General features: G+C 47.4%; 2 protein-coding genes across 2 annotated transcripts in view; one reads left to right on the plus strand and one right to left on the minus strand.

The window, feature by feature from the left end:
- Window positions 1–509: 509 nt before the first annotated feature.
- ETH_00030905 (triosephosphate isomerase) lies at window positions 510–2,679 on the minus strand (the record flags this gene model as incomplete). The annotated part of the gene is made up of 5 exons (XM_013372869.1): window positions 510–704; window positions 975–1,160; window positions 1,321–1,459; window positions 1,713–1,836; window positions 2,568–2,679. 5 exons carry the CDS (start codon window positions 2,677–2,679, stop codon window positions 510–512), a joined length of 756 nt encoding a protein of 251 aa, XP_013228323.1.
- A 6,511-nt stretch (window positions 2,680–9,190) lies between these two features.
- ETH_00030910 (kinesin motor domain-containing protein, putative) overlaps window positions 9,191–10,779 on the plus strand; it is a gene marked incomplete at both ends in the record, with an annotated part of 2,255 nt that continues 666 nt past the window's right edge. The window contains one exon of the mRNA XM_013372870.1: window positions 9,191–10,778. Within this exon, the coding sequence (XP_013228324.1) occupies window positions 9,191–10,778 (1,588 nt within the window). The remainder of the gene's footprint in view (window position 10,779) is intronic.

Below are 10,779 nucleotides of genomic sequence, written 5' to 3' on the forward strand. Positions count from 1 at the left end.
TTTATGTTCCTTAAGTTAGCCGGGTGTACAGACACCGTGGCCGTGTGGCCACTTGCCCTTCGCTGCTTCAGCAGCAGCAGCAGCAGCAGCAGCAGCTGTTGCCGCAGCAGGCGGCGCAGCCCCGAGCTGGATGGTTTAAATGAAGAGTTCAGTGCGTTTAGAAAGCAGTGCAGAAAGCTGCAGCTGCTTGGGATTTAAATAAGAGCTGCAGCAGCATCATAAATAGAGCTGCAGCACGAATAAAATAGGGCCCCCCGGCTTGGGGGCCCCGCACGCAAGTGCATCCGAAGCGCAGCAGCAGCAGCAGCAGCAGCAGCAGCAGCAGCGTTTGCTGCTGCCCCCCACGGGCTCGGGGCTCGGCCTTCGAAGAGCCAGGGCTCGCTGCCGGGCTCGTTGCCGGGCTCGCTGCTGGGGTTTGCTGCTGGGGTTTGCTGCTAGGGTTTGCTGCTGGGGTTTGCTGCTAGGGTTTGCTGCTAGGGTTTGCTGCTAGGGTTTGCTGCTAGGGTTTGCTAAACCCTCGCGGGGGCGCCTATGATGTCGACGAAGGCCTTCTTGAGAGAGGCGCCGCCGACGAGAAAGCCGTCGACGTCTGTACACCGCAGCAGCGCCTCGCAGTTCTGCTCCGAAACAGATCCGCCATAAACAATTCGAAGTTCTTCCGCGACGGCTTCCCCGGCCTTCTCCGCCACGAACTTGCGCAGCGCCTGCAGCAGCAGCAGCAGCAGCAGCAGCAGCAGCAACTCAGCAGCAGCCGTTCGCGGCAAGCGAAGCAGCTCTGGAGCCCCTTGTGCAAAATGAAGTTCTCGAAAAAAGATCCAAGTCCCAGAAAGTTGCAATTTGGAGTCCACTGCAGGAAATGGAAAACTAGTTTGCAGACTTTCGCAAAAGCTGGTCCAAACTCGAAGACACGGAGACTCGGCGGAAACCCCAAACCCCAAACCCTAAACCCTAAACCCTAAACCCTAAACCCTCACGGCGTGGACCTCCTGGGCCTGCTCGGGGGTGGCGACTTTGCCCGTGCCGATGGCCCAGACCGGCTCGTAGGCAATCACGACTCTGCGCCAGTCGGAGACTTTCGGAAGAACAGCTTCGAGCTGCTGCCTGCAGACCTCCATGGTCTTGTTCGCCTCCCGCTCCTCCAGCTTCTCCCCGATGCAGATCTGCAGCAGCAGCAGCAGCAGCAGCAGCAGCAGCAGCTCTGGGCGGCAGCGGGGAGGGGAGAAACCCGGAAACGGGGCGGCAGACGGGAGGAAACCTGCAAACAAACCGCTGCTCTGCTGCTGCTGCTGCTGCTGCTGCTGCTGCTGCAGCGGGACCCACAGTGACGTGAATGCCTTCTTCCTTCATCGCCATCGCCACCTTCTCAGCCACCACAGAGTCCGTCTCGCTGTAGTACTGCCGCCGCTCGCTGTGGCCCACCATCACCCACTTCAGCCCGAAGTCCTTCACCATCCCGGCCCTGCACAGTGCAGCAGCAGCAGCAGCAGCAGCAGCAGCAGCAGTTGGGCTGCGAGGTCGCGCGTTTCGTGAATCCGCGGAAGGATAAACGCACATCTTCTGCTCGACAGATGAAAGCATAAATTGCATTTTGGCGAGCCAAAGGCGACAAAAGCCCGGGATCAGGGGCTGCTGCTGCCGGGGTTTCAAATGGAAAGCAGCAGCTGCTGCAGCTGCTGCAGCTGCTGCAGCTGCTGCAGCTGCTGCTGCCTTACGTGATCTCGCCAGTGAAGGCGCCAGGGCCCGTCTTTGAAATGTTCTGACATCCTATTTGAAAGCCATTCTTCAGTTTCTCCTTGGCAAGTCCGATGTGCAGCGCCGTGGGAAACACGACCACCTCTGCACGTTCAAGAGGGCACTCCGCACGCAGAACCCCGTCGAAGTCGGCGAAAAAAGATCAAAAAGCGTAAAATAAAAAGAAAATAAAAGGAAATGAAAGGACATAAAGGGCTAGTCACGAAGCAATGAACGAAGTGCTGCGAAAGGAAGTGCACAGTACTTCAACGCCCGCCAACCATGAACCCACCGACGCAAGAACCCGCCGGCTTCGCGCCGTTCTTATGAAATAAACGGCACAGCCGGTGGAGCAAAGAGCCTGCATGCAGCTTTCCGCATTCTGCCACAGGCACGGCCACGGCTGGCGGGCAATTCAACTTCACGAAGTTGCAAAGCCCGGCACGGAAAGCCGGCCAAACGCAGCAGCTACGCACGAAACCGCCGCCCAAAACTCATCAATTCCCACTAAATAGTGCCTCAAAACTGCAAAAAGCGCCAGTCATCCTGCAGAACTCTGCGCGGGACGAGGCGAGCACTGAAACACGCTAACTGTCCGGTCAAGAATAGCTCTGAGACGAGTTTCTCGCAGCTCCGGGAAGCCGGACCTCGACAAAAGAAACCTCGCGACATTTATCCAGCATGTATTGACAAATGAAATCACTGAACTCAAAGGCGTGCAGAGGAAGGCCCCAGTGGGACGTCTAGTGAGCGGCGGCAGCAGTTCAGGTTCGCGCTGCAGCAGCAGCTGCAGCAGCTGCTGCAGCTGCTGCTGCAGAACATACGCGTCGACTTACCCGTCTGGCTGGGGTCAAATTCAGCATGGTTGAGCTCCTTGGAAAGCTCCGTAATGGAAGCAACAGTGCCATTGGACTTCCAGTTGCCGCCAATCCAGGGAGTGCGTGGCATCTTGGCTGCGGCGAGAGCGAACGGGATGTGTGGCTCTGCGGAGCTGCACAAGTCTCCAGAAAAGAATCCTCGAGAGGACAAAAGAAAAGAAACTCTCTAAAGCTAAATTTTTTCCGTTTTCTATTGCCAGCTCTTATCCACGGCGTTCGCAGCGGTGCGAGTTCGCGCTCCCCGGGCCCCTCACCGTGGCTGCATGCGCCGTTCCACTCGCGAACCTTTCCGGCTAAAACCCAAACCCTAAACCCTAAACCCTAAACCCTAAATTAGAAGTGAAGAACACGATTAATCCGAATCAGCATCTACAGCTCATCTACGTCTTGCATAGGCAGAATACGAAACCCAGCGCCTGCGCACACTAGCCCAGCTGCTCCTACGGCAAGGGCTGCCTGGTATTACTTCCCGTTCTTCTTAATTTATTCTGCACATTTAAATTTAAAAATATAAATGTGAATCAAAATGTCGCGGTATTCAGCGGAAGGCGCCGCGGAAGGGTGTTGGCACTGGGCTGCTGGCTTAAGAATCTCAAGGGGAGTTGAAACGCAAGGAACTAGTTTGGCTTCAGCTTACCCGATTATCTGGCACATTTTTAACGTAACAGACTAGAACATTTTGATTTAATAAAAAGGAAAAGTCATATCTAGTGTTTACAGAGTGCCAGATTTAAATTTGCAGTAATAAGAGGGCTCATAATCCAAGTCCTAATTAGAAGGGAAGCGAGAAACCGCCCAGTAATTCTTAGTAGAAAAGGCAGCAAATAAGAACAGCGGCTAGCAGCACTGCAGAACTTAAAAGAATCTTTTTCTTTTTGCTCTGTTGGTAAGTTTAAATAGCCGGCGAAGAGGCAAAAGAGGAAACAAAAGGATGCATTTGGAGCCAGGTGTGAGACAATAGCCGTTCATTATGTGTGGCAATTTGTATTTATAAATATTTAATGTTTCAAAAGGAATAGTTCAAGTTTCTTCTGCTTGTTGGAGGTTCCACGCTTCCTCAGTTCCTATTCTTCTTCTTCTTCAAATGCGGAATGCATCTCTAGTGAATTGAAACTTCAGCTGATTTCCTTTTTTTCTGGATTTCCAATCACTTAATTCATTTAATTTAGGTTAAAGGGATAAAATATTTCTTTCTAGCCTTCCTTCAAGCTCCACTAGCTTCTGAGGTGGCTGGACTCAGGCAAAAAAAGGCAGCAGATGCTGGAGGTGTCCTATAGAGGCTCTCTACTGCAAACAATTTGAAGTATATGTATATATAATATATTTATGTAAACTTAATATTCATAATATATTTAATTTGATGCCGAATGCCTACTGAAGACCAAACTGCATCGTGCATATGCTGTTTGCTGCTAGGCAACGGGAAAGACCTTTCTAAAGTACTTTTGCTCAATTCAGCGCAAAGAACAAAAATCTTCAATGCAAATTGTATTTAATTTCATTTATTGATTTTAATTTATTTGTTTTTTAAGTGCTGAGGAAGCATCACCCTGCATCGTTAATTCCAAACGATGGAACACCTTCTGACCTGCAGCAGTCTCAAAAGCGCTTTCAGGCCCCTTTGTCTCTCTTTTTTTCCTTTTTTGTTCTAAATTTAGTTGAATAAAACAAAAGCATTTCGAGAGACGCCGCGACACTTATTATTTGTTTGTTTTGATGGCATTATTGCTGCTTTCAAAGTTCTCCACGCCTCTTGGCTAGCGATTAAGGTAAACTGAGCAATCTCAACATACATATATCATTAGGCAAACCCGTTTAAATTAAAAAAATAAATCATATATGGAATTAATTGCATTAATTTCAATTTTATAGTAGAGGGCATAGCAGGCGCAATGCGAGCGGGAAGCTTCTCTTTTTTATTTTCGGGTTTTTGATTGCTCAGTTCACGAGGTCTGAGATAATTCCTTTTCCCCTGCTGCTGCCTCATTTCCAGCTGTTTATCCTTTTATCTTTCTTTTAAACTTAAAAAATCACTTCTTCTTTTTAAAATCTATATGCTGAGTCACAGTGTCAAGAGCTGAACATGTTTCTTGCAAAACAAATATGTGTCTATTACTTTAAAAGGAATTCAAAATCAGCCGCTGCGCCTGCAATATCCCCAGCAGCAGCAATTCTATTTTAATAAATTTTAAAATTAGTTTTAAAACCTGCAACGACCATCAGTGACTTTATTTCAACTCAAACAGCTTCGGCACTTGCAGCTGGCTGAAAGCTGCTGTTTATTGAACCATCTACCCATATACATGCAAAGTCTAAATGCAAACATGAGTTTATACAAATATAAATACACTTGAGCTTTATACAAATATAAATACACTTGAACTCGCCATTATCTTTTCAATTAGTTGCTGAGACTGTCGATCCCCTTTCTAGAAATTCACTTCTTTTCCACAAACGGGAAAATGCAACTTCTTGAAAGTCCTGAAGAATGACTTTCCAGGACGAACTTAGCAAAGCATTTGTTCTAATTACTTGTTTTGTTTTAAAACTGTCGATTTAAAAGGCCTATTTGCATCTAATTGTTCTGTGTTGAACCAGTCACCAGATCACTTGAGCTGGCTGTGTTCAGTCTTTGCAGCATCGGCGCTAATTCGAAAACTCCAGCCTCCACAATTTCAACTTTTTAATTTTAATTTAATTTTCTGCAGTTGAATTTTGAAAAGGAGAAAAGAAGGAAGAAAACAACCTTAGGCTGCTGCAGCACCTCCTCAAGCTGCTGCAGCAGCACCAGCTTGATCTCGGCGCCTGAAGTTGCCTTCTTTCCCTGAAGTTCTCCTCATATAATACTTTTTAAATGCATTAAAAGGTTTTTTTGTCCTACATAAGCTCATTAGACTGACTAGAGAATCAAATCCCATTCGCAATCGACACCGGAGCCCCGCGGATTTGCAGTTCAAGTTTTTGAATTTGAAAAACGGGATCTTCTGAAACAAGAATTCCGTTTTTAATTTTGTTCTGCATTTTCTGCCGAACCCGCAGTTCTTTCTGCAGCAAAATAGAATTGAAAAAGATGCAGCAAGTGGGAAATTCAAGTTTCCTCAACTGAAAGCTGGCGAGGCCTCTGAAAACTCTTTAGCTGCATTTCCAAAAAAATAATATTCAAATTACCTTCTACTTTTGCAGAAAAGAACTTGTAGCAGAATTCATAAAGTTTGTAATCCACCAAGTTTCCCTCTAGAGAGCCAACGGCAGCAGCAGCCACAGCAAGCCGTTTCATTTTTGCGCTTTTTGCCCGATTTAAAGGTTTAAATTTTTTTGAAAGGATTTAAAAGTATATTTTTATTATTTTTAATTCAATTTAAAACAAAAATATGTCAAATTAAATAAAAAATGCCGAAGCCTACCAGTGACACTCATGCCGCTCGTTGGGTTTGCCCGAATGACCTAAAGAAAGTCCAAAAGACCAGCAGAAGCAGCAGTTTTCTTTCTTTTTTTTTATTTTTAAAATTAATTTTGCTAAATAGTGCGGCAGAATAAAGGAAATAAACCTGTAGGCGAGAAGCAGCAGACCAAAATCAAGCTGGGGGAAGCAGCAGCAGCTGAAGCCCGAGGCAGCCACCGCAGCAAGGCTCAAACCCAAAGCAGCAGCAGCAGCAGTATTCAAAACCAGCGCAGCAGCGGCAGCAGTGCCCTAAAAAAGAGAGCAGTAGCAGCAACAGGAGTGCGGAAAACAGCGCAGCAGCAGCAGCAGCAGTAGTGCCAAAAACGAGCACAGCAGCAGCAGCAGCAGGAGTGCCTAGTAAAACAGTTGCAGCAGCTAGGGAAACCAGAAGCGGCAGCAGAAGCAGCAGCAGCAGCAGCAGCAGCAGCAGCAGCCTCACAGCCTTGGTAAGCTGCTTCAGAATCACGGGAAGAGTTGGCGGCACATTGATTTGTTCTGCGCAGAATATGCGCTCGTACTTTATGTCTTCCATTTTGGTATGGTCTCAAAGGAGCTGCAGCAGCAGCAGCAGCAGCAGCAGCAACAGCAGCAGCAACAGCAGCAGCAACAGCAGCAGCTAATGCTTATCGAAGTAGAAACACAATTTGCTACAGTAAGGAGATGAAAATCTCATGAAGGCCAACAAGCCCTTGGGGAACTTCTTGGGCCGGAAAACCCTAACTCCCACAGTCAAACCATAAACCCTAAAAGCCCTAAACCCTAAACCCTCAATACTAAAATCCTAAAATAAAGCCCTGAAACATGTATATCAATATATATATATATATATCGATCAGCTGCAAAGAGGCTAGCAGTGCTCACAGCGCTGCTGCCTCCGTTACACAGCGTTAAGGGTTTATGGTTTACGGTTTAGGGTTTAGGATGATCCGTGGCTCCAGAGTCTAAATGAAAGAAAGAAATCCGTTAAAGAAAATGTTCATTTTTGGATTTGTGCTGATGGGCAAGTTAGCAGGAGTTTGGATTTGTGAAAGAGGTAATGAAAGCGCTTACTGGCTTTCTGGGATTTTCTTTTTTGAAGATTTCGAGAGTTTGGGGTCTAGAAGGCCCAAAAACCAGCTTTTTGTGCAAAATAAATAAGTAATTAAATAGATATTTGAAAAAAAGAAGATAAAGAATAATTTATAACTCAGTTTAGCCAAGATGAAGGGTAGTTTGGCCCCCTGGCGCTGCATGCATGCAGGCTGGGATGACGCCCGCAGTGGAAACTTCGCTTCTCCTCACTCCAGTTGTTTTTTTGCTTTTTAAAAACTCTTTTATTATTTATTTAATTTGCAATTTTATTTCATTTGCTCCGATGAACTGAGTGGAACTGCCGAAAGCTGCACCTTCTGGGGAGCCGCTGCCGGCTCAGCGGCAGCTGCAAATGCAATCGGGGAGGCCGATCGTCTTTCAGTTCTCTGGGGCGCGGCTCTTTTAATTTTTTTTAATTTTTAGGCAAATAAATATTGTTTTAAATTTGCTTTCCAAATTATTGAATTTGTTTCCCGGATTCCAAGCAGAAGGTTCAGATCCCAGGGTGTCCGGCCCGGTGGAACCAGGTGACCTGACCATTCAACTCTGGCTCGAATTCAAACTTCCTCCGGCCCTTCTTTTTTTTTCTTTTTATTTTTAGTCTTTAATTTAAAAGCTCTTTTTCTTTTTTCCATATTTCCTCAAAGCGGCGGCAGAAGAGCAGCTGGAGCTGCACACGAAATTTGCTGCTGCAGCGGATCCGGGGTGTATGTACACAGTGGGGCACTTTGCTGGCATTACTCGCAGCCATAGGCCACATAACTGTCTTCACTATTCAAAATCAATTCCTTTTTAATTATTTCAAACTAAGAGCTTTTATGAAGCCAACAACTACTGCTTTTCCTCCCAGAAACAGCTCAAATAGCCAAACGCGGCGGAGGAACGGCTGCAGCAAGCGAAGCTGCTGCTGCTGCTTCTGCTGCTGCTGCTGCTGCTGCTGCGAGCTCTATACTCCTTGGCCCCACGCTCGAGACCCCTAAAGTGTTTCGGGTTTGGGGTTATGAAATCTGGAGCTTCCTTTTAAGCCTTCTGACTGTTTGCATGCAGCAGGACAGCTACCACACCCCTAAACCCTAAACCCTAAACCCTAAACGCTAAACGCTAAAAGAAGAATCAGCTTTCCGTCTGAAGAGTCTTGAGGCGATGGGCTGAACGCCGCTGAAGCAGGTTGCTTCTAGACAGAGCAAACCCCAAACCCTAAACCCTAAACCCTAAACCCTAAACCCTAAACCCTAAACCCTGAATGTTGTATAGAGCGTCGAGCTTCGTGCGAAGGCGCAGCGCATGAATGAGTTGCATGCATTTTAAGTTGGCAATAAAAAGCATCAGTTCTAAAAATGAAAAATTTAAATTCTGAAGAGAATTAAAAAGAAGAATATTTGAAATGAAGAACAATTTGAAATGCAAGCAATCTGAAATAAAAGTAATCTGAAATAAAGAACATTTGAAATGAAAACAGGAACAACATGAAATAGAAGTAACTTGAAATACAGAACATTTGAAATAAAGAACATTTGAAATAAAGAACATTTGAAATAAAGAGCATTTGAAACAAAGAATAACATGAAATAGGGGACAATTTGAAACAAAGAAAAACAAGAAATAAAGAACAATAAGAACTAAAGAAGCATGAAGCGAAGAATAATTTAAAAGAAGAGGAAGAAATAAAGAGCACTTGAAACAAAGAATAACATGAAATAGAGGACAATTTGAAACAGAAAACAAGAAATAAGGAACACTGAGAACTGAAGCAAGAGGGAGTGGAGAACAAGTTACAAGAAAAAGAAGAAACAAAGAACAACTTGAAGAAAAGAAAGAGGAAGTGGCGAACAATTTAAAAGAAAAGGAAGAAACAAAAACACCTTGAGCAAAAGAAGCAGAAAGTGGAGAACAAGTTAAAAGAAAAAGCAAAAACAATAACTTGAAGGGGAGAAGCAGAAAGTGGAGAACAAGTCAAAAGAAAGAAGAAAAAGCCACAGGGCGGAGAACAAGTGGAAAGGAAAAGAAGCAAAAAGCAACAACGTGAACGGGAGAAGCAGAAAGCGGAAAAGTGGAAAGAATATCTGAAATGGCGGAAAACCCGGAGAGCAGTTTGCGCGGGCGCAGCGGCATTGAGGTGTACCTACGGCTGCGCCCGGGCCCGCGCGAAGCCGCGGCCTTCCGCGTGGGGCCGGAGGGAAAGTGCATAAGAACTAAAGTGCCAATTGGGGGAGTTGGGGGGGGTTTTCGAGAGCGCTCGTTCCGATTCGACGGGATTTTGGGGCCCCAGAGCTCCCAGGAAGATGTTTTCAAAGCAGTGGCGGAGCCCCTCGTGGAAGCTGCGCTGCAGGGCGTCAACGGGACAGTGTTTGCGTACGGGCCCTCGGGGTCTGGAAAGACTTTCACGATGAGCGGCAGCAGCAGCAGTTTCGAACTCCGCGGAATTATCCCGCGGGCGCTTTCGCGGGCTTTCGAGCTCGCTGCTGCCCGCTGCTGCTCCGCAGACTTCTGGATCGGAGTTTCTTACTTGGAGATCTACCAGGAAAGGGGTTTTGACCTTTTGGTTTCGAAAAAAGAAACAAGTGCTGCGCAAAGTCGCAGGGTCGAGGCCGCCGCGGACGCGCGCGGACAGCTGCTGCTGCGCGGGCTGTCTGTACACCCCGTCGCCTCCGAAGAGGAGGCCCTCCAGCTGCTCTTCCTCGGAGACGCCAACAGAACAGTTTCCGAGACTTTTCGAAACGAAACTTCGACGAGATCCCACTGCATCTTCACTCTGTGGATCGCCAGCCGCGCCCGCGGCAGCAGCAGCAGCAGGAAGGCCAAGCTCCACTTGGTGGACTTGGCGGGCTCCGAGAGAAACAAAACTAGTTTTAAAAACAGTTTCAGCAACGCTTCCCGAAACTCTCCTCAAAGTTGTCCCGAAAATAGTGCTTCTTGCCAAAAAACACTTCCCAACAACTCCAAAAATACTCTTTTCCAAGAAACCTGCAGCATCAACTTGTCCCTCCACTACCTCGAACAAGTCATCCTCGCTCTCCAGCAGCAGCAGCAAACTCCCGCCACCACCAGCAGCAGCAGCAGCAGCAGCAGCAGCGGCAGCAGGCACATTCCCTACCGGAACTCGCTGATGACTTCGGTGCTGAAGGACTCTTTGGGGGGCAACTGCAGAACTCGAATGATTGCAACAGCAACTTTGGAAGCAAATTGCATTCATGAAACAATTAATACTTGCAGATTTGCACAAGTTGTGGCCCAAGTTCAAAACTCCGCAGAAGTCAACGAGGAAGAAGACCCCGCGCTGCTGCTGCAGCGGCTGCAGCGCGAGAACCAGCAGCTGCAGCAGCAGCTGCTGCACCTCCGCCAGCAGCAGCAGCAGCACGGGCTACACGGACAGCCGCAGCTGCAGCAGCAGCACGGCGACGCAGCCGCGGCAGAACAGCTGCAGCAGCAAACCGAACTCACCGAACTCGAGAAGCAGTGGTGTGCTGCAGAGGTCGAGACCTTTCTTGCTGCTGCTGCTGCTGCGGAGCAGCAGGAAGAAACACTCGTAGCAGCCAAAGACCTGCGCCTGGCTGCTTACTGCTTCAACTTGCTGCGCGACAAATACAAACAAGCCCTAGCAGCAGCAAACACAAACAACAGCAACAACAGCAGCAGCAGCAGCAGCAGCAGCAGCAG

Source organism: Eimeria tenella, genomic scaffold (genome assembly GCF_000499545.2).
Source record: "Eimeria tenella Houghton genomic scaffold, Eth_scaff11, whole genome shotgun sequence".
In the NCBI taxonomy this organism is placed as follows: Eukaryota; Apicomplexa; class Conoidasida; order Eucoccidiorida; family Eimeriidae; genus Eimeria; species Eimeria tenella.